At 41.2% G+C, this 24,037-nt stretch overlaps 1 protein-coding gene across 3 annotated transcripts in view; it reads right to left on the reverse strand.

Moving 5' to 3' along the window:
• The window catches only part of GRAMD4 (GRAM domain containing 4), a 133,271-nt gene that overhangs the window by 28,656 nt on the left and 80,578 nt on the right, over window positions 1-24,037 (reverse strand). For all 3 annotated transcript variants that reach the window (XM_074942411.1, XM_074942410.1, XM_074942412.1), the window contains exon 4: window positions 5,894-6,014. In XM_074942411.1, coding sequence (XP_074798512.1) covers window positions 5,894-6,014 — 121 coding nt within the window. The remainder of the gene's footprint in view (window positions 1-5,893; window positions 6,015-24,037) is intronic.

Consider the following 24,037-nt stretch of genomic DNA (forward strand, 5'->3'; position numbering starts at 1 on the left):
GTAGAACATGGCCCCTCAAAGACATGATGCATCAGTCGGCCTGCTAGTCAGCTAGCAGCAATTAAAGGTTAACAGATCTCCCAAAGGCCCAGACCCTATTGTTGCATGGGGAGGAAGCTCCCTTCCATCCTCAAGTGGTGCACCACAAGATAAACCTATGCAAATCATAACATCCTCCAACCTGGATTAAACCCCACTACAGCCAGGGGAGGAACACCAGATATAATGTGGGCAAGCCATTGTGGAGATTAAGCATGAGGAAAGCCAGGCAGCTCTCTCCACCAAAGATGTCCAGAATGCAATTTGAATTCAATGTCTTAGTGAGCTAAGTGACTACAATAAAAAAAGGATGTGAGGCAATGCTTCACAAGACTCTGTTATGCACAACCTAATTAAATTGCAAAATTGATTATACAAGGATTAGATCCAATATCAGAGATCTGAAAGTTTCTGGGTCTTGCCAACTAACTGATCTTCAGACAGCCAAGTTATGTCACTACCTACCTGACCATAGGGAAAGGCAAAGAGATACAATTATTTCTCTGTGAATACGAAATGCAAAGAACTCGACAACATGACACTATTCAGAAACAGAACTGAACATAGAGAACAACTGAAGGAGGGGCAGGTAATTTAGATCTCAGTTCCAAACATCTTTATATATCCTAATATTTTACAAACCTCCTCTATCCTGAACAATTCCCACAGAACTTTTACAGATTCAATATTGAGGAATAATTCACTTTCTGAAATGCAGACTGCTAAAATTACAATTTAAAAAATGAAAGACAGTGATGTGCCTCCTACTCCTCCCTGGGCCTTTTCCATGCTGCATGGCATTCCTTTTTCAGCATCAAACATTTTAACTCTCCTTCAAACCCTTTCTGAAAATTCATTAATTTAGTCTTATTGCTTAATTATGACTTCTGCACATGTATTATCTACTTCTCTAGTCTTGCCCTATTTATGTTTAAGCTTTAGTCACTTGCTATACAACAACTCATTTTCTCCCTCAGCTCTCTTTCCCTACCCAACTCTGTTTTACTTCCTGTTCTGTCAGCCTCATTACAGGCCCGCTCATGTTGCACTACACATGATGGTGTTTGCAGAATCAGGCATTTAGATTGTAAACTCTGTGTAGCACAATGTCTTTTTTAATCTGGAAAGCAATAGATATTAATAATGCCACCAGCAAGTTCTCCTACTGACCCTGAAATATCAGGTTTAGGTAGGCAGGATATAATTATTCAAGCAAGTATTCTGCCAGGACACTGGGGTTCACACCTGCATTCTTACAAAGACGTACACAAAAGTGCCGCAGGAACCAATGGCCATAAGCAGTCAGGTCCTTGGCTTTGAGTCTTATTTGAAATACAACACCATGAGCAGCACAGTGACATTTTTTGTCACATATTTCTCGGAAGGAGAAAGGATTTTAACTTATGATTTAAAATTAGTTCTGAATGCCAATATGAATAAGATTAATGCAACCTTGGGTGGTAATTTCTTGATATGACTAAGCTAACATCTGCTTGCCACTCACCTCTGCCCACAGCCTGACCGCTCAGAATCAGGTTATGAGATGATAGTCCATGGCAGCTTTGGTTGCATCTGGGGGTGGGGGGTGGCACAGGGACTGTAATGAATTGCTTCAGACAGATTCATAGGGAGAAGCCATGAACTCCTTTGTTTCAGGCTTGTGCACTTCTAAAATAGTGGACCAAGTACTAGAACTAGGACACATTGAGTAAACAGGCTGGGTTGGAGACATCCCCTCTTCTCTGCAGCTCCTGAGCTCCTCCTTCAGCCAGGGAAATCCTGGGGCACACTGGCTTAATCATTGTCCCCACAACTCCCACGCCACCTGGAGCTGGGCAGCATGGTACAAGCTTCGTAAATCCACTCCAAATCCAAATTAAAAAAATCACATCAGTTCTACTGCAACTAGGAACTCCCACCCAGAAAAATGGGGAGAGGGGAAGGGCTAACTCTAAGGGGTACTAGCGTTAAGATTACAGTAAGTCATATGCTTACTCAACCTCAAATTATCTGCACTTGAACGCAAGGACTGACTAAATTGATAAAAAGGCCACTGTACCCAATAGAAATGCAGATTTTTTTTTTAATGGGTTCATTTGTGCTTAAGCATATTGCAATTAGGAAAGCATGAAATGTCATTTATAGCTGTTCGTAAGGAGCAAATGACATGTAATATTACACAGTGGCAAAGTACAGGGTCACATGCTTCCACTCAGTTCTGAACCATGGAAACACCCTGCAACAACATCAAGATATTAGTAAGCATGAGTTTTATAGCTGCATGCATGATACATAAATTAAAAGGGAAACCTGACACCAGACATGCTGGTTATTTACTCCAACATTCTCAAAGTGCTACGCAAACCCAAGTGTTTTTTTGGAAGTTGCATGACATGACCATATCGTTACAATTTTTGCAGGAAAATTTTTTTTTTAAAAGCTTGGAGCCACTGTATACCCATTCTAACCATACTGAGGTACTTTGGAATTAAATTAAGTGTACTTTGCCACAAAGTGCATCAGGTTGTGGACAGAACACAGAGGTGGTCTCCAAAATGCCAGTATTCTAACATCAGCACTTCACTGGTGACATAACTGGCCTCCTGATGACTGCTACGGAAGCTCAGAGAAGCAGAGATTCTAGCCCTGCATTTCTTACTGCAAACACGTTCAGGGTTAGGTTATAAGTGTCCTCCAACCCTTGAAATATATTTATTTTAAAAGGGTGTAGGTAGACAATGACACTGTTCTTCTCAAACTGGGGCAGGAAAAGTGTCATCCAAATTGTGCCCATGCAAAGTAAAGGTTTCTGAACTTGGAGTAATCTTACGTACGGCAATAGGTGAGTTAACACAACAGCTACATACATTCTGGATTTCACTCCTCTTGTTTGAATACACCCAACATTATTTTCACGTTAAATTTACTTCAGAGGAATGATTAAAGATTTACAAAAAATACACTGACTTCCCTTTCTCCCTGCCCACCAAACACTCCCATACTTGTAAACATCTAGCACACTTTATGTAGCTAACATCCTATGCTTGTAGGTTCTTTGCCAACAGAAACAGGACTCACACAGGAGATCCTGTCAACAAAATAATACTGGTCCATGTGTTTTTAGGATGAACAGATGTTCCTGGGATGTTAAAAGGTTTCACAACAGATAAAAACATTCTCAAGAGTAGTACTGTACATGCAACCTATCACTATCTCAGGCAGATTAAAAATAAATAAAACAAGAAGTGCAGCCAACTGGATGTTTCGCAGACGGGTGTTCTGCACTGTCATCCAAAAGAGCCAGATAAGAATCTGTGATATGGGTCCTGGTCTCTCATTTGCTAACCTGGCAGATCAGTTATGCATCATTCCACTGGCAAAGCACTGCAAGCTGCAGCTGCTGTACCAAAGACTGGGCAGTCCAAGGACATCCCTACAAAAAAGCCTCTATCTGGGTGCCCTCATGTTGTCAAACAGTTCCTTCCCAAATACTGTATGTTGGTGTGGGCACCACAGCTTCAAAATCAAGAACAATAGAGAGAAACAGAAGAAAGAAGCCAGGTTTTTGACAAGATGGTCCTCTTAAGCATCCCTTTTCTTGCCTTCACTGAATTGTAGTTGCAACATCTGTATTTGTCTTGGGGTACTTACAGGACCCAACAAAACTGTAGTATCTGAGTACCTCCTAACTATTTAAAAATGGAAACAATCTTCTTCTTCCTACTCTACAGCGTGATTAGTTTTGGTTTTGTTTGGCTGTTCACGTTTGTAAGCAAGAGCTGCATTATGTGTCTGTGCGTGAAAATCATTTAAGGGGTTTTAAAATACACTTTGTGTTACGTGTAACTGATCAAAAAGAAATAAAAGACACTTAATTCACTCAAGTGGAAGGCACCTTAAAATAAAGACTGAGCTGACATGAGCATAAACATGGGAACTTTCCCAGTGCTCTTGTCTTTTTGGTCTTACACACATCTGCATGCCTCACAGACAGAACAGAGGGCAGAACTGGTGAAACAGGAACAAACTTGGGGGTTCTGACACGTTGGAGAATCCATGTGTAACTTTTGAATTCTGTTTGATATTGTGGACTATGTATCTATATCAAACTACAAACCCCATTTTGATTGTAAGGCTGGTCTGTGCCGTCTCTGCCTTTTTACCTCCATCTTGATCTGAAATTCCAATGGGTGGTAACACAAGGATCACAGTGGTCTTCTATTTAAATGGAGGCACCCTAGTTCAATGAGCTGGCTATCATCAAGAAGAACCAGTCCACCCAAGATGGGCTGGAATCCAGACAACTGATTGCCTGACTGGGGGTTTGAGGCTGAACAGAATATCACCTGATAAAGGTGGCTGGAAGTCATGGAAGGAAGGAAGGCAGGCAGGCAGGCAGGCAACAGCCATTTTACAGAAGGAGAACGAGAAGGAAACTGGCTACAAGAGTGAGAGCTGACTCCATGTTACAAGGAGAAGGCATAAACAAGACCTGGAACCCTGAAAAGACACTAATCCTGACCCCAAAGAACACCTACGGTGGAAAGGAAACTGAGGCAGGGAATAGTGTTCAGGCATTTGTTTTTATCTAGATATATATTTACACACTTCTTGTGGGGTCTAACGCAAAGAGCGATCGTTTGCAGAAATCCTTTTGCACAGTCTGTGCCTAAGCTTTAACTATCACATATTCCTAAAGACGTAAACTACGTATCAGCATCTACAGGATGAAGCTCTGGGAAGGAGTGTACTTGAGCTACTGGAGTTTCTTGGGCTGTCAGTACTGGCCCTGGGGGCTTAGGGTAGCTGGGCCTCGGGGCTCCACTTCCAAAAGGGGTATCAGACAGTTTGGCATACAAGATGTGTGCCAGAGAGGCTGGACCAGAGACAGTGCTGGAGCCTACCCAGACCAAGGGAAACTTACAAATTACATAAGCCCAGCATGTGGGTCCAACTACAGCATTCTGGTGAGTGTCCAGTAGCAGGAGCTCAAACAGGGCTGTGACAGGGATCATGTTAGATCATCAGCTGAACACGAGCTTCCAGTGCAACTCTGTGGACAAAAGGACTAACGCAATCTTTGCATGCATAAACAGGAGAATTTTGAGTAGGAGTAGTGGGGCTTACATTACATCTGTATTTGGCACTGTGTCCAGCTTCAATATCCACAATTCAAGAAGAATACTGATAAATTGGAAAGGGTTCAGAGAAGAGCCATGAAAACGATTAAAGGATTGGGGGAAAGTGTCTTATACTGAAAGACTCAGGCTGAACAGACTGAGCTCCTGAAAAGACATTTAAGGAGCAACTTAATCAGTCTGTAAGTACCTACATGGAGAATAGAAGATTAAAGAGCTCTCTCTCAAATTAACAGATAAAGGCATAACAAGATCCAGTGGCTAGAAGCTGAAGATAGACAAATTCAGACTGGAAACAAGGCATTTAAAAAAAAGAAAAGAAAAAAAAAAGAGGGTGTGTGTGTGTGTGGGCGGAAGGATTATTAACAAGTGAAACAGTTCACCAACTTATTCCAACGGTTGCGGTGGATTCCCTATCACTGGAAATTTTGAAATCAAGACTGGATGTTTTTCTAAAAAAACATGTTCTAATTCAAAAGAATTAATTCAGGAAAGTACAATGGCCTGTGTTATGCATGAGATCAGATTAGATAACCACAATGGTCCCTTCTGAACTTTTTAATCCATCAATTCTGACTTCCCTATTCTCTCTAGTGAAACCCTGGGTGAATAAACAAGCATGAGTTTTTTAATGTTTCTCTGTAACTCTTCACTCAGTGCCACCCAGATAGTTCAGCTGACACTTGAGCTATACTTTATGCAGTGATTTCTCTTACCTTGTTTTAAGTACTTCATTGACCTTTTGTTCTAGTTCCAATCTCCTCTGCCGTTCTTTTTCTAGTTCTTGTTTTAAGGTTTCGGCGTTTGTTTCTTCTCTGAGCTTCCTGAGCTCTTCCTCTGTTAAGAAAGGAAGGAAGAAAGGTTTAATTACCTTGAAGTGTTAAGAAAAATCTAAACAAAGCAACCCATCAAGACAAATAAGTAACCAAATGGACTGCTTTACATGCATGTCTATGCAAATATATTGTCCAGAAGAACAGAAAGACCAATTTATATAATATTTTGTTATTGCTGTTGAATATGCTCTTCATAAAAAGGAAGTCTATTTTTCAACATGGCCATATGCACCATAGAAGGGTAACATTGGTTAACAATTATTTTAAAAGGATGGGGTTAATTACAATGCACTTGCAAAACAGTTAAAATAGTAAAAGAAACATGAAATAAACTTGAGGCATAAGCTATCAGTACCCAATACAGTTTTCTATATTGGATCCCAGGAACAGGGAAGTTTCTCAAGTGATAGAAGGGTTCTTCACATTAAGATACAGCACAGTAAATACAAGGCAATTTTTTATTTTCCCTTTACATTAGATATAGGTCCAAACCAACACCCTAGATCTGAGCACTTTTAAATTTGGGCAAGTTTTTAATATAAACTTTGCCACTGAGGCCCATTCCTACCCATGATGTAGGTTACATTTTTATGGTCAATAGGGTGTTATGATACATGCTTTTACGAAAAGCCTGTTGTGTTGAATCAACCAGTACAACCAATGAAAAGCCTACTTAATGACTAATTAATCTTACAGTCTGGGAGGTTGGAGAGTTTACTGATAGTATCCTTTTCACAATTCCATATTAGTCTCCAATGAACAAAAGGATTCAATGTCACTTCCAGCACATCACTCTGAACAGATGCACAAAGGCATGAAACAAAACAAGACAGGAATTCGCATTAAATTTTTAAAAATGAAAGTTACTCTGCTCAGTATTTTGTTGCTTTTTTTTTTTTAATTGCCTTGACAATAAGCAGCAGAACAGCTGTAATGTCTCAAACTCAAAGCAAACCAGACAAGGGAAACCAGCTAATCCTGCTATCCCCACAGAAACAGATCTATGCTATAAGTTATTTCATACAAACTAACAACACATGCTTATAACAATATGTCCTGTCCTCTGGCTAGCTGTTCTGTGCCTATGCATATCACTTCTTGTAAGTCTGTACTAATCAGAGGGTTGTGCAATTTGCAAGAACATTTTAATATATTTTAAGTGAGTTGGTCGTAGATAGAGAGATGTTCTGTCCACTCTCCATTTCCCTCAACTCTGAATACACACTAAATGTTTACAGTACATTTGGGGTAAAATAAGTGACTCAAGTGACTGATCATAGGATACAGCTCCATTTATTGCTAGGTTACTGGTTCAATTTCCACCCAGGTCTGGAGGGAATGAAAATTTTTATACCACTGATGTCTTGTAAGGAGTCCCTGCAAAAAGACGGTCAAGTATTGAATGAGCATGGAAACAAAGCCACCCTCAAATCCCTAAAGGCGTTTCCTCTGTGTCAGTGTTGTGGCACATTAGGGAAAGAAGGAGGAGGAAACTTTGACAGCTATTGCACAAACTGTATCTGTTTTGTAGATAAACAAAACAGTTTCAGCGTAACAGTCAATGAGCCAGGGGTGACAATTCAGAGTAGTTAAAAGTTAGTGAAATATTGCAACAAAGTATCAGGTGAAGCCTGAGTGCTGGGTAAAAATGTAATGGGCCAGAGCGAATGAAATATACAGATTAACATTAACATTACAATGAAGAAAGACAAAACGATTTTACAGTGTATATGTACACAGCAGACCCACCAAGTGGTGCATATAAACCTCAATCACCATGAAAGATTGTTGCTTAGACCCTATTTCCTTTCCACAGTTTGTTTTCATTGATTCAGTCATACAAAATTAAATTGAAAAAAGTCAAGCATGTGAAAATCATACACGTTGCCTGAATCATCACACAATGTATAACTTATGAGTTCTGGTAGATATTATAAAGTTATTATGGAACTATTGTACCATGGAATGCATAAATATAGATGTGGTACTCTCGGGGGGGGATTCTGTGCCAAAAAAATTACAAATCCTGAAAATTTTGTCAAAACAATACACTATAATCTCCAGTTTCAATTGTTTTGGTAAGTTATTTAAACTACAATACAGAAAAAAGTCACGAATAACTATTCAGCATTTCCTAAATACATGAAAGTTAAGTTACAAAACACTTGGTAACTAATAGCCTGTATTTAAATTACATTACAGAACACCAAACAGCAAAGAAAGAAAGAAACAGAATGTAGTTTTAAATTGCTCAGACTTTCACACATGAAAGTCATACGATTTCGCTAATCATTGTCCTGGACCTGGCTGGATACTTTGGGAAGCATTTGGTTCTGATTTTCCTGACATTTTATTTACTGCTTGGTAAATGTATTATTTGCCCTCAAAGTCTTTTTTTTAAATGAGTAAGTATAATAAATCCTGAGCTGTAATCTAACCTCACTGTGCTACTTTGGCACAGGAAAAAAGTGAGAAAGCACATAGATCTGCCTAGCTGATTCCCTTACTGTCATTTATAAGGCTTTACCTCACTCTGGCAATGTAGGGGCCTTAAAGGTTTTACAGAATGGGAACAATTAACTAACAATAGGAACATTAACAATGTCACTAAGCTGGCAGGCTGCTACACATCTGCCTCAGGGAATGAGATCAATTAAGCATCAACAGCAACATTAACAAAATGTGGGGTTGGTTTTTTTACAAAAGCTATTTTCTTTAATTTCAAAGCAAACAATTTTCAGTAAAATGATACTATTTAATTGGGTGTTTTTTCGATTCTCAAAAAGTTACAGGCATGTTACTAGGCAGGCAGGCTGCTACATTTCTGCCTCAGCAAATGAGATCAATTAACTAGCAGGCAGGCTCCTACATTTCTGCCTCGGGGACAGAGTCTTGCTCATGCGTAATAAAAAGAACTAGCCCCCTCCACGCCCGGCGAGCCACATTAGTAAGCGAGAGGGATAGTCTCTCCCTCGCTTGTTAGCCAGCCCAGCCCCATGACAATGATTAACATCTCCCCCATAGGCATGCCCAGTCCCCTCCACCTGCAGTGATTTGCATCTCTGAGGCTGCTCCAGGCACGCCGGAACAGATGCACTGCTTGGGCTGCTGGGGAAGAGGCACATGTCCCCCTGTAGATTTCTTTTGCATTTTTCTGTACAGGGGGACACAAAAATATGCAGACCGGAGCATAGAATTCTGTCAGGAGTAATGGAGTCTGCCATGTGCTGTCAGTGCTGTAGTGTGTCCCTCCCAGTTCAGGTGCAATGGTGGATTGTTGGACCTATAATTTTTGGTCACCTATTCAAATAGAAGCACCTTGGGACAATGGGTTGGCTAATGCCAAGGGAAATCAATTTAATGAAGTTTTGTTTGCATAGGGCCGTAGAAGTGGAGAGTGAAAAACCCTCAGCAACAAAATAAAGAAAGCAGGTTGTTGTTGGGACATGTAAACTGGAGAGAGCCAGATGCACAGGAAATTTGGAAAGGAGAGGGGAATGCTTTCATAGCAGAGGGTCCTGCTTAACTGCAGGACCAGCCAGGAAAGAAGAGTGCTAGCTGACTTTAAGAGGGGGACTCCTGGACCCCTCAGAGGTCTCTGCCCTCAATCCAAAGGACTCTCCAGAACAGTGACAAAACTGACGCAGAGATATGTGTATAGGTGTGTTTATTATTTTGTCTAGATTTGTATTTCTTGTAATATCTAAGTAGAGTGATTGTGTTTAAAATCCTATGCAAAAGATGTCTGTCTGGGTGTCTGTTGGCCTTCACTTTCACATGGCCCTGAAGAATTAAACTGCAAACCCAGAGCACCCTCTCAGCTGGAGTTCTGGGAGAGCATGTGCTTAAGCTATGAGCAGAGTCTGAGGAGTCAGCACTGTCCCAGGTACTAGGCAGTTGGACTGCAGGGTCTCATTTCGCAGAAGATAGTGCCAGATCAATCAAGAATATGCCTAGACAGCCCAACCAGGGGCAGTGCCTGGACTTTGTTCAGACTCAGAAGGTTTAAAGCACACAGCCCACTTTGCTGGGCCCCAAACACAACCACCTGGTGAGTGTCCAGCCAGGAGGGGCTCTACCACTGCTGTGTATGACAGTTAGCAAATTCCTGAATATAGGTTTCATGTGGAACCTTAATTCTGCTCTCTTGTGCATTCATCCTATACATTGAATGAGGCAGGGGTCCTATGGGAAAAAATATGTGATCATCATATTTAAGACTGTACAATAAAGCATATGCACAAGATAGCAAAATTAAGATTGCAAGGACAACCATAAATCTGACATTTCCTAACTTTCAAGTTCATAATTTTGGAACTCAAATAATGTTCCTTTAATGTACACTTTTAGTATGTGATTTCCTAGGTTTTTGGGGAAGGTTTTTCTAAAAGGAAAACAATGGTAAAAACAGACCCCATATCAGAGGAGTTTGAACTCTAGACATTCAGAACTGCAGCATATAACTAACTACATTAGGTAGCATCAGCAGAAGACCTATCCCAGAAGGGAAGCAGAAAGGGACCATGCACTGGTCCAGGATATGTTGGTGTTGAAGACGACACCTCCTTCCCCCAATACAGCTGCTTTGGAGCAGTAGCAGACACTCCCAATGCAACGTCTGCTACTTTTGACAGCAGTGTAGGTCTGGCTCTTTAGAACATTCATGTGCAGTTAGTTTGGCACGCTTACAAATCCTGCTAAGTAACTGAAGAGTAAGTGGCGGTTTTCAACAGTTTATAACTCAGGCAAATCTGAACACAATTTAATGGGACAAAGACAGACATGTCTCTAGCTCCAGCACTTTGTCCCTGCAGAATTTCAACGGTCTGCTGCACACAATGGAGTTCTTAGAACTACTCAAAAAAAGTCCACAAGAATCTTTCACACGGGAAAATTCTTCAGGGTACACAGCAACTTGTCTGTAAAGTATTACAAATGGGTGAATCCTACTGCACCCTCAACAGATGACCAAAACTTGAATTAGTACCTGAAACTCAGCCCCCCCTCCTGTGATTTGATCTTAAAGATCCCACCCGCAGTTCCCAGAATACAGATACACATACACACGCCAGAAACCTCAGTTTGAGTTGGCTTTTGCTACAGTTTTCTTCCAGGACCTTCTATGTTGTAGCTCCTTACGTCCCTCTGGCCCAAACATACACTCCCACACACTTTATATACTGGACCTACCTACCACCAAATTTTTCAGTAATTACAATGTACAGTTTTAGCACCACGACCAAAGGTGATTTTAGAAAAGCGCCCTGCAATTTTTTTCTGTAACAGGGTCATGTCTCATTCTATTACAAAGACTTGGGTGCTGTATAAATAAAAATTATTTTTAAAAAGTCATTAAAACAATGAAGGGAAATTATCTGAACAAGTTTAAATCGTAAGATTTAAGTACAATTAAATAGTTTATAGTTTAGGCTAGATAAGTATATAGTATAATAGACCCTAACAGCAGAAATCATCAGCAGTAGGATGAGATTCCAAAACAACTTTTGGATGCAAGATGAGATTCCAAAATAAATTTAGGGTCTTCAGTTTTTCCAAAGCATCCCCCCTCTCCACCAATGCCTTCCTCAAATATTATAGCCAAATTCTGTATGCCTTAGATCTAGAACTTCATATGACAACAGGAAGTTTGTCTGCATCAAGAATTTTTGTCTGCATGGTAACATCTTGATGCCAGAATAAAATGTCTAGAGGTTGTAATGATACAAAAGGCATTTAGGTCAGTCAGACATCTACAGCTCCATGCAGATAATGCACATTTCAGTGTTTTCCTTATCAAATATCCTTTGATGATACTAGTTAGCTAGAAGACCACCTTTTCATTAGATTGAATACTTTTGAAGTGAAGCAGGTAATTTTTGGCAATGTCTGTATGTAAAATAGTAACATACTACATTATAGACTGGGAAGACTCATTATGGCAGTAAACTAGATTTCTAATCTCATCACAAATGCACACACGGTAAGGAGGACAGTCTTCTCTTAATACCGATCATAAACTGCTGCAGTATCTATTGTGCCTTTTACCAGACAATCTATGTAGCAGCACTGCTTGCTAAATATAGAGGTATGCGACACACTGGCAGACCAGGTGCCAGCTCATTCCAAGGTCACTGGGCCGCACTGAACACTTAACTGACAAATGCATAGCTGGAAACCAGTCTGGCTCGCCTGGGTCCTAGTGTTGTTAAAACAGACAGAGTTGTAAGAACGTGTTTAGACACTATGAAATGCTTGTCAGATGCTGCATGTAGTAATCTTATTTAGAATATCTGTATCCCACATTATAGGGTAATATTTAAGTGTTTGCTCTGTAACTATAAAAACATTTGATAAGACTATAAACCCCACAGTAAGGAGAGAAGCATTACTAAGTGTGAAATATCAGTTTACCACAACTTGTGTCATCTCCTTCCCAACAAAAGAAGGCCTATAGACTCAGGCCAAACCATTGCTGAACATCAGTGGACAAAACACTTTGTTGATTGCTTCCCCCACACCCATGAAGAAGGTACGTGCATAAGCCCTCATCCCATCACAGTTTGAACACTGGGAGAAGGGAATAAAAACCCCTGCTAAGGAGAAATTGTTATCACTATGTTGCTTGGAATTCAAAGAGGGCAATATTTATAAGCATAAGCAAGGGATCCCCAAGCTCCTTCGCTTGGGTTAGCCACAAAGAACATATAGAGAGCTTGTATGCAGTGTTGTGGTAGCTTTGTCAGTCCCAGGATATCAGAGACAAGGTGGTTGAAATAATATATTTTACTAGACCAACCTTTGTTGGTGAGAGATACATGCTTTCAAGATTATACAGAGCTCTTCTTCATGTCTAGGAAATGTACTCAGATTGTCACAGTTAGATACAAGGTAGACTTGCATATTACAGCAGCTACTATTACCTTTTGAAACCTAAGTCTGTAACTCATTTGTGTGTGTATGTTTACCTGCATTAACTTTTTAAATAACTAGTTCCTTTCTTAGTTAATAAATCTTTAATTCGTTTTTTTTACAGGATTGGCTATAAAGTGCATACTTTAAAGAGAGCTCTGCAGTGCAATTAACCTGGGGGTAAGTGATTGGTCCTTTGGGCCTCAGAGTAATCTGAATACTATTGTGATTTTTGGTGTAAGGGATCCTCTATCATAAAGGCAGGACTGCCAAGGTGGCAAGATAGAGCGGAATATCCAAGGGGACTGTGTGATTCCATGTTAAGGCTATTGTAGTGCTTGTGGAGTTCATACTTGTTACTTGGCTGGCAAAATCTAATTATAGAACATACAACCGATTTGGGGTTTGTGCCCTGCTTCTTGACAATCTGCCCTAAGTTGGCACCCACATTCATGAGCCACTCCAGGCAGCCTGACAGTATGTTTGTGTGACACTACCTCAAATTTCAGGGCAGTGCTGGAGTACAGCCCATAAGCCAAGATTTATGTTTACCAAAGCAGTACAGTATCAGGCACTGTATTATACTGACTTTGAGGACAATAAGTTGAATAAAAGTGGCAATGGAAAGGTTAAATATATGCTCTGGTTATAGACAGTTAAGCACTGATGTTTCCCAGTGTAAGCTTAAGACAGAAATAGTTCCTCTATGTCCGTGTTAATTATGGCAAATCCGCTATGACTCCCTGAATACTATTTCAGTTCAAGCATGTTGTGTAATTGGTACAGACTAACATACTAAATCCCAGTCACACACTGGGAAACTGGATCTGTCAGCAACAATGGCAGTGCCAGACACTGTAAAATAATTTTAACAAGTACTTACTACCATTGCCAGCTTTGTTTTTTCCCCCGAAGAGAACATTTAAAAGTTTTCCAAGAGGGTCAGACATACAGTACTGCTTGCAGAATGTCAGCATCTGTCTGACAGAGTTCAGAGTAGGACTCTTGACATATTAACTACCAGGCTTGTTCCTATTTTTGATACAGATTTCAATCAAAGCCAGTAACCCCAATATCAGTAATAAAAATAAACTATAAACTAACATTTACATATTCAGTCAACCACAGAGATCAATATCCCATTTCCCCCTATCTCCTGTGGTGTATCCAATTGCTCAAACATTCAGAGGAAAGCTCATTTTCTGCCTGAGGAGAAAACACAGATGAAAGCCTAAAAGGCATCCATGCCATTGCTTGTCATTTTCTAATTCACAATATTTAGCAGCAAGATCTGCCAAAAGAAAAAACTCCATAAAAAAAACCCAAATTGTTTTTTTGTCTCCTACCACCACTCTACCCTGGGCAAAAGCAGGAAAGCTTACAATTCCTTGAACATGGGAATGAGTTTGTCCACTCCCAATACATATTCTTCAAATAAAAAATCTGGCAAAACATTTTCCAGTAGTGATCTGCCTGGGAACCATAGTATACTACCAAAACCTGAGAACAAGTGTATGGACGAGGGTGATCCAGTGCACTTAGATTTTCAGAGAACCTTTGACAAGGTCCCTCACCAAAGGCTCTTACGCAAAGTAAGCTGTCATAGGATAAAAGGGAATGTCATCTCATGGATCAGAAACTGGTTAGACGATTGTAAACAAAGGGTAGGAATAAATGATCAGTTTTCAGAATGGAGAGAGGTAAATAGTAGTGTCCCCTCACGGGTCAGAACTGAGACCAGACCTATTCAACATATTCATAAATGATCTGGAAAAGGGGTAAACGGTGAGGTGGCCAAATTTGCAGAGGATACGAAACTACTCAAGACAGTTAAGCCCAAAGCAGACTGCAAAGAGCTACAAAGGGATCTCACAAACTGGGTGTCTGGGCAACAAAATGGCACATGAAATTCAATGTTCATAAATGCGAAGTAATGCACATTGGAAAACAATTCCAACTATACATGTAAAATGATGGAATCTAAATTTGCTGTTACCACTCAAGAGAGAGATCTTGGAGTCATTATGGATAGTTCTCTGAAAACATCCATTCAATGTGCAGCGGCAGTCAAAAAAGCTAACAGCATGTTGGGAATCATTAGGAAAGGGACAGAAAATAAATAGGGCCCTACCAAATTCATGGTCCATTTCGGTCAATTTTATGGTCAGAGATTTAAAAATTGTAAATTTCATTATTTCAGCTATTTAAATATGGATTTCACAGTGTTGTGATTGTAGGGGTACTGACCCAAAAAGCAGTTTGGGGGGGGAGTCACAAGGTTATTGAAGTGGGGGTTGGGGTTCTGCTCCCCTTGCTTCTGCGTTGCTGCTGGTGGTGGCGCTGCCTTCAGAGACGGGTGCCCGGCCAACAGCCACCGCTTTCCAGCAGCCCAGCTCTCAAGGCAGCGCAGAAGTAAGGGTGGCAATACCGCAACCCCCCTGAAACTCCCTTTTGGGTCAGGACCACCAATCTGAGAAACACTGGTCTCCCCCTTGAAATCTGTATAGTATAGGGTAAAAGCACACAAAACACCAGATTTCACAGTCCATGATGCGTTTTTTCATGGCCGTGAATTTGGTAGGGCCTTAATAAGACAGAAAATATCATATTGTCTCTATATAAATTCATGGTATGCCCACATCTTGAATACTGCGTGCAAATCTGGCAGCCCCATCTTAAAAAAAAAAAAAAGATATATTGGAATTGGAAAAGGTACGGAAAAGGGGTAACAAAAATGATTACGGGTATGGAACTGCTTCCATATCAAGAGAGATAAATAAGACTTGGACTTTTCAGCTTGGAAGAGAGACAACTAAGATGAGAGAGGTCTATAAAATCATGACTGGTGTGGAGAAAGTAATTAAGGAAGTGTTATTTACCACTTCTCATAACACGAGAGCTAGGGGTCATCAAATGAAATTAGTAGGCAGCAGGTTTAAAACAAACAAAAGGAAGTATTTCTTCACACAACGCACAGTCAACCTGTAGAACTTTTTGCCAGAGGATGTTGTCAAGGCCAAGACTATAACAGAGTTCAAAAAAGAACTAGATAAGTTCATGGAAAATAGATCCATCATGGCTATTAGCGACGATGGGAAGGGACATAATAGCATGTGAGTGTCCCTAGCCTCGGGATTGCCAGAAACTGGGAGTGGACGACTGGATGGATCCATTTGATGATTGCCGGTTCTGTTCATGCCCTCTGACACAACCTGGCATTGGCCACTGTCGGAAGACAGGATACTGGGCTAGATGGACCACTGGTCTGACCCAGTATGGCCGTTATGTTTTTAACCTGCTACAAACAAGAGCCTGTGTAAGTGGGGCATCTCCCTCTGCAGCAAGACCTCACACAAATTCCAATTTCCTACTTGCATGTGTAATATTAAACTAATCCTCCCTTTACCTCTACCTAACTGCTGCTATATACAGCAACTGTCTCCCAAAACCAATACTCTAGGCTCCTCATTTTCTCTATTTCCTGTTCCCTTGGTTTCTTTACCATCTCTCTGCTTCAGGCCTTCTTTCATGTTTGATTTCTACGCTTAGCGCTGACCCTCCCCTCTCCTCCCTATTTCATATATGCCTTAGCATTTTATAGCAGGCCTGAGAAACAGTTTCCATGTCCCTCCTCCCTTGCTTCTAAAATGTAACCAATTCCTGTCCACCATCATGCACAAGTACTAGCAAGATGAGTCTGAGAGACACACCAAACTTAACTAGCTCACTTTACATAAAAATCCTGCTTCTTTCCTCTGGAGAAACTTTGCTACAAACTGAAGCTCTGAACAAAGGACTGAATGACCTATCCAAGCTGTGGATGTATTCGTGACTTGACCTAAGCCAGCAGTTTATTCCATCACTGCTACAAGCCTGAACCAAGAACTTTGTCATTACTGCATGTAATTGATTTCTTTAACCAATTTTAACTCTCACCTTTCTTTCTTTTTATAAATAAACCTTTAGATTTTACATACTAAGGAACTGGCATGATTTTTGGGTAAGTTATATATTGACCTGGGTGTGTGGCTGGTCCTTTGGGATCAGAAGAACCTATTTGATGAGACTAGTTGTAAAGAACCACTCATCTCTGAATCTAGTGTTTTTGGTGGCGATATAAGAACTGGAATGCCTGAGGAAACTGCCTTTATGTTTTCTTGTTAGCCAGTGTGGTGAAACAGGAGTTTACTTTTGTTGCTGGTTTGGTATATCCTATAAAAGATTAAACCACCAGTTTTGGGTTGTGTTGGTCCTATTTCTCAGCAGTTCGTCCTGAATTTGGCATCCTCAGCTGTGACCCACTAAGGCACAGTTACACACGCCCACACACACTTTACACTCTACCTACACTGCTGCTAACCTGGAGCCCAGGTACTTATTTTCTTTTAAGCCTAGCAATCACTGTATAATTTCAATGCTATCCTTACAAGGAAGTGGGCTAGGAATACACACACATACATGTACCCGGAGATTTTCCTTTACATTTACAGCTCCCTTAAATCAAAGAGGCCCATAACTGTGGACTTCGCAGGGCACAAAGACCAATTCTGGCATCAAAAAACCTTCCTCCTCCAAATTCTTCCTTAAAACTCACTTTGGGGAAGTTTTCCTAAATTGACCTTTTTGTACCCTTACCATGCCACTTTGCTTTTGTATTGCTGCCTCATGTCTATGTTTGAGTTAAACTATAAACCTCTTGGGACAGGAACTTTCTGACTTCAGCCAAACTTGTTGCTTTGAGGGTGGGGACAGGAGGGAAAAAGGGGTTGTTCGTTTGAATCTATATTTAGATACCCAGATGAATGATGAGTAAACACGGATCTCGCCCTACATGTTTTTGTGTAAGGGTGTATACTTACAGCAGGCTAAATATTGCATGTATCATTCTCTTCCTGCTTATGAGCCACTTGAGCTATCCCTGTACACAGCACAAAACAAAGGTTACTACAGTGTTGCATGTATGATGAATGCTATATAAAACTGTTGCAATTCCCAATGTATTGGTGTCTGCAACAGCTTCCCCATTCTTACTTGGCTGAGAGTTCCAATGAAAACAGAATTAAGAACATAAAGTCTTTTTTTCACTAAGGGCCTCTCCCCTCAACTCATTCATCATCCAAATAAGTCAAACCGCACTAGTCTGTTTAAAATATACTAGGATTCATTTTTCAATCAAAAGTCAGTTTTCAGGGCACATATAATCAAAGTAACGAGTGTCAGATTCATTACTACTTCCTAGAATCATTTAAAATTGAGTTATAATAAATATATTGTACAGGAAATTCTCATGGTTAGTTTGTTCTATTGAGCTGTCATGAGCAGCATCTTACATTCAAGATGTAATCCTAATTGTACATATTAATTTACAGGAATAATGTCTTAGTGACAATATACTTTAATTTCAAATATCACGTGTGTTTAACGAGACTCATTTTGGTGAACTGCCAACCATTGCAGATACGCAATGTTGGAAGATACCAGATTTTACCATCTGAAATGGAAACCCAGACCTGAAGAAGAGCTATGTATAAGCTTGAAAGCTTGTCTCTATCACCAACAGATGCGGCTCCAATAAAAGATATTACATCACCCACCTTGTCTCTCCAAGCACTGCAGAGTCAAAAGATAATGTAGGTCAGCATATCCTGTGTCATTATGATTGGTTTATTAGAGACATTTATTTGGTGTAAACCTCAACAGAAGAAAGAAATCCATACATAATGCAAGATAAATAGGTGGCAAATGTGAAAGACCTCAAGCAATGTGTGTTTAGAAATAATAAACATGCCTACCTAAAAAAGATGACAATCAGACATGCCATTGTAGTCAAAATTTGTTACCGGTGCACAGGAAGTGGAAGAAACAAAAAGGGATGAGGGGAAAGAGGATTGCCTGCCTGAAGAACTTCAGTGTGATCTTTCAATAAATGGGCATGACTATTATTTTTTGAAGTGGCAGATCACTTCCTTCTTCTGCCACCTCTGCATGTGATAACCTCTCTCTGTCTATCTTATTCTTAGTTATTGTGAACTATTTAACTTTCTCAAATACAAATAGTTAGTCCTCACAGCTAGTCAGACTTGTTTGTAGTGAGAGAAAAGGAAGTGTTCTTCACCTCATTCAGATTTCCTCTGAAATGCAATCGTGAATGATAGGAAAGGGACATTATTAGCTTTTCTGTCTGAAGTTTGACACCCACTAGTTTCAGCAGGAGAATAGTAAGGTATTCAGAAACTAAGGTGATAAGGGCCATGAACAGGACACAGTCCCTTATAGGTAGTAACAAAAATACCTAAAGTCATTATACACAAAAGATTAGAGAGAAAACAGTTCTCTGCTAGTTTTGTTTACTTCATGTGTTTGGCAACATACTTGTGTATTGTCAATTTAATGAATTCCCATGTGCAGGCAGGCAGTCTTCCTCTTGCCTGCATAGCTCTTTTACCCAGTAACTAGTGAGAGAAGCATTTTTAAGAATAGGAAAACATGATTTGGTTACAGCCATAAATATTGGCAGGGGGAACTCAGTGGCAGGTGCTGTACCTGAAACTACATTTAGATTTTTTTTTTTTTTAAAACGGATTAGATTTCAAGTGCCTGTTTAAAATGCATGTAACATTTTTCTTCTTTAATATCTGCATTTCCTCCTTCCTACCAATCCCCTCCTCTACCAAACAAATAGTTTAAACTATTTCCATACGATGGAAAGTATGGGTGAATCTGACATTAGTAGAGACACAAGGTGGGTGAGGTAATATCTTTTATCGGACCAACTTCTGTTGGTGAGAGACAAGCTTTCAAGCTTACACAGAGTTCTTCTTCAGGTCATTTGTAGAAAGAGAGAGACTTCTATGACTTCACAGAATCACAGAATATCAGGGTTGGAAGGGACCTCAAGGAGGTCATCTAGTCCAACCCCCTGCTCAAAGCAGGACCAATTCCCAACTAAATCATCAAAACTGGTCCCAGGACCAACCCTTGGGCACTCCACTTGATACTGGCTGCCAACTAGACATGGAGCCATTGATCACTACCCACTGAGCCAGATGATCTAGCCAGCTTTCTATCCACCTTATAGTCCATTCATCCAGCTCATACTTCTTTGACTTGCTGGCAAGAATACTGTGGAAGACCCTATCAAAAGCTTTGCTAAAGTCAAGGAATAACACGTCCACTGCTTTCCCCTCATCCACAGAGCCAGTTATCTCATCATAGAAGGCAATTAGGTTAGTCAGGTATGCCTTGCCCTTGGTGAATCCATGCTGACTGTTCCTGATCACCTTCCTCTCCTCGAAGGGCTTCAAAATTGATTCCTCGAGGACCTGCTCCATGATTTTTCCAGGGACTGAGGTGAGGCTGACTGGCCTGTAGTTCCCCGGATCCTCCTCCTTCCCTTTTTTAAAGATGGGCACTACATTAGCCTTTTTCCAGTCATCCAGGACCTCCCCCGATCGCCATGAGTTTTCAAAGATAATGGTCAATGGCTCTGCAATCACATCCGCCAACTCCTTCAGCACCCTCGGATACAGCGCATCCGGCCCCATAGACTTGTGCTCGTCCAGCTTTTCTAAATAGTTCTGAACCACCTTTTTTCCACAGAGGTCTGGTCACCTCCTCCCCATGCTGTGCTGCCCAGTGCAGCAGTCTGGGAGCTGACCTTGTTCGTGAAGACAGAGGCAAAAAAAGCATTGAATACATTAGCTTTTTCCACATCCTCTGTCACTAGGTTGGCCTCCCTCATTCAGTAAGGTGTCCACACTTTCCCTGAGCTTCTTGTTGCTAACATACCTGTAGAATCCCTGCTTGTTACTCTTAACATCCCTTGATAGTTTCAACTCCAATTGTGATTTGGCCTTCCTGATTTCACCCCTGCATGCCTGAGCAATATTTTTATACCCCTCCCTGGACTTAATTGGTATTTTCCAACTCAAGCTGATGCAGGGTTCACTTGCATGCAGGACTCACTTCAGAAGTGGTAAAAGGAGGAAGTGATCTGCTACTTTAAAAAATAATGGTCATGTCCATTTACCAAAAAAAAACAAAAAAAAACCCCACCAACCCACCCCACAACATCCTCAGTCAGGCAATCCTCCTTCCCTCTCACCCACGCCCAGTTTTTGTTTCCGCCACTTCCCTATGCCTGAATTTGCTTTTCTAGAGGCCTGTCACTGACCAGAAACAGATTATGTTGACAAATTATCAGTCTTACTATGTGTCTACTTCTCCACCTCCTTTTCTAACTACAGATATTTATCAAACCCTATCCTAAAACCCTACTGACAAACAAGCTATTGTTCTTTCCAGAGTTTCCGAAGGGGTGCTTTCAGGTCAGTTTTTGGCCCACAGCAATACAATTAAAAAAAAATTCAGACAGCTTCACCCAGAGTCATAAACAAGGAATTGTATAGGTCAGATCTACTTTAAAAATTCATCTCTTTGGTAAACTGATCTGGCCCCCTCCTTCGTTGTTCATGCAGCTTCTAAATACCTTGTCTCCCTGCTCCCCACACTCCGATAGGCACTGATGCTGAGCTATCACCCACAAATATGATTTCCAGGGAAATAATTTTTCAATTTCTCTATTTAAGAAGTTACCAAATCCATCTAAAATCCTACCAACAAGCTATTATACTTTCCATAGTATTGAAATATTTAAGGATTGCCATTATGTTTTGCTTATGTGCATAACAATATTTTAATCTTTTAGTATGCGAAGTGAATTTTGTTATTAGAATCAACTTTTGGAACGGCACCTGCATTAGTTTCTTTTTCTTAAAAATAAAAAAGTTTGCCAATAAGTTAAAGAATTAAAATGTGTCATTATGATATATATAAAATAATTATACTAAAGGTTTAGGAGCAAAGGTACTGTGCATCTATATATAAACCTGCAATGGTTCTGTACACCTTTCCTCCTATGTTTCTATTACTCAGTAATTGTGATAAAGGTGCAAAAATCCTGAGAAATAAGTGCCCCTGGTTGGCAGAGAGAGTTTCATATATGAAAACTAGGTTTCTCAGGCTGCTAAATGCTAAGCTTAGCAAGATACTTTGAACATCAAGCCTGGTTCAATTTTAAATTTAATTGTAATGGTTGTGATGGGTTTGGGCCCTTTGGGGTGTCACCTGATGTGCTGCGGTGCCACTGAGTCAGCCTATTCTGCCAGCCTGGGTCCCCTTTACCTGGCCTTGCTGGGTTAGGCTCACAAGCCTCTTCCAGCCAAGCACACAGGCAGGGCCACACCCAGCTGCACAGAGACATAGAGACCCACTCCGGAAAGATTCAGCCTTAGCGGCTGTGCCTCCCCAAACAGCCTGGCCCCACCTCCTATCCGACCCCCACCTACTTCCCAACCCCTGACTGACCCCTCAGAACCCCCGACCCATCCAACCCGTGCCCCCCCGTCCGCCACCCGAGACCCTCTGCCCCTTAATCAACCCCCCCCAGCCCCCTTAACAGGCCACTCAGAGCGGCGTGTCGGAGCCAGACATGCTGCCACCATAGGCACCGACTCAGGGGCTGGAGCACCCATGGAGAAAAATTGGTGGGTGTAACTCCCCGCCCCTCCTCCGCCACCTCCCCTGAGCGCGCCGCTGCTGCTCTGCTTCTCCCCGCTCCCTCCAAGGCTTGCCACAAATCAGCTGTTTGGCGCGGCAAGCCTGGGAGGGAGGGGGGAGAAGTGGAGTGGTGGCGCGCATGGGGGAGGAGGCGGAGCGGAGGTGAGCTGGAGTAGGGAGCAGTTCCTCTGCTCCCTCCCCCGCCCCACTTACTTGCTTCAGCCCTCCCCGCGCCCCCCCCCCCCGCCGCCCCAGTTCACCTCCGCTCTGCCTCCTCCCCTGAGCGTGCCGCCACTCCGCTTCTCCCCCCTCCCTCCCAGGCTTGCGCAAGCCTGGGGGGGAAGGGGAGGAGAGGAAATGCTTTACCGCATTATATCCCAATTTGTGTGATATCAGATTGTGTTATATTGGGGTAGAGGTGTATTATAAACAAGAAATAAGTTTATTAACTACAAAAGGTGAATTTTAAGTGAATAAGAGATAACAGACAGAACAAAGCAGATTACTGACCAAATAAAGGAAAATATGCAAGCTAAGCTCAATATACTTAAAAAAAAAAAAAAAAAAAACAGGTTACAAAATGTAAATTCTCACCCTAAATGTTATTTTAGGCAGGTTGCAAAGTTTCTGTGGTTCAGAGTTCCAGTTATATTCCTTTTCAAACTGGACCCGTCTCTGTCTGGACTCCCCCCTTGCCTTCTCTTCAGGTGGCTTTAGCAGTCTTTCTTCTTGGGCAGACAGGCCGTGAAGAGGAAGAGTCCTGTTTACATTCTTCCTCACCCTTAAAATAGGATTTACATAAGGCAAGGAATCCTTTGTTTCCCAAACTTGACCCCCCAATTCCCTTCCAGTGGAAAGTTACAAGAAGTCCCAGGTAATGTTTAGTATCAGGTGACAAGATCACCTGATTCTGTAGTATCTGCAGGATCAGCGTCCTTGAGTCAGTGGCAGTTTGGAGCGTCCGCAAGAAGCCAAGCCTTTTCACAGTCCATTGTCCTTGCTGACGGGCCATCAGCAACAGCATGATGAAGCAATTCCCATAGACTGGCATAGGAATAAACTCCTATAAAAATGGACTCTAGAAACTGAGAACTTTGGGGTCCGAATCTGCAAACCAACTTCCAGGAGCGTCAGATGTACATCTGACAAGGCCCTGCTCCCTCCTCGTGTCCAGGCCACCTGGCCAGTGGCTTGTCATGAGCAACTCTAAGGCTGGTAACAATGATAACAACCTTGCAGATCCTGTGTGTGTGTGTATATGAATGAATGAGTGAATAAATATGAAATTGAATGGAATGTTATAGATAACTAACTGCTTACTATGATTCTTTCTGTATTCACAATAAATGTGGCATTTTGCCTTTTCCCCTTTAATAAAATCCTGCTGGTTTTTATTTTATTGGTATAACATTTTGGTGGAGAATTGCGAAAGGGGAAATATTGGTAAAAAACCTCAGTTATTGTAAATATTGGTGTGCACACCACCAGCTCTATTGAACTTGGCATTTCTATTTGGTTAACCAGCCTTCTGGCCTCCAGGAGGCAGATGTAAAACAT

This window comes from Natator depressus, chromosome 1, assembly GCF_965152275.1.
Source record: "Natator depressus isolate rNatDep1 chromosome 1, rNatDep2.hap1, whole genome shotgun sequence".
Taxonomy (NCBI): Eukaryota; Metazoa; Chordata; order Testudines; family Cheloniidae; genus Natator; species Natator depressus.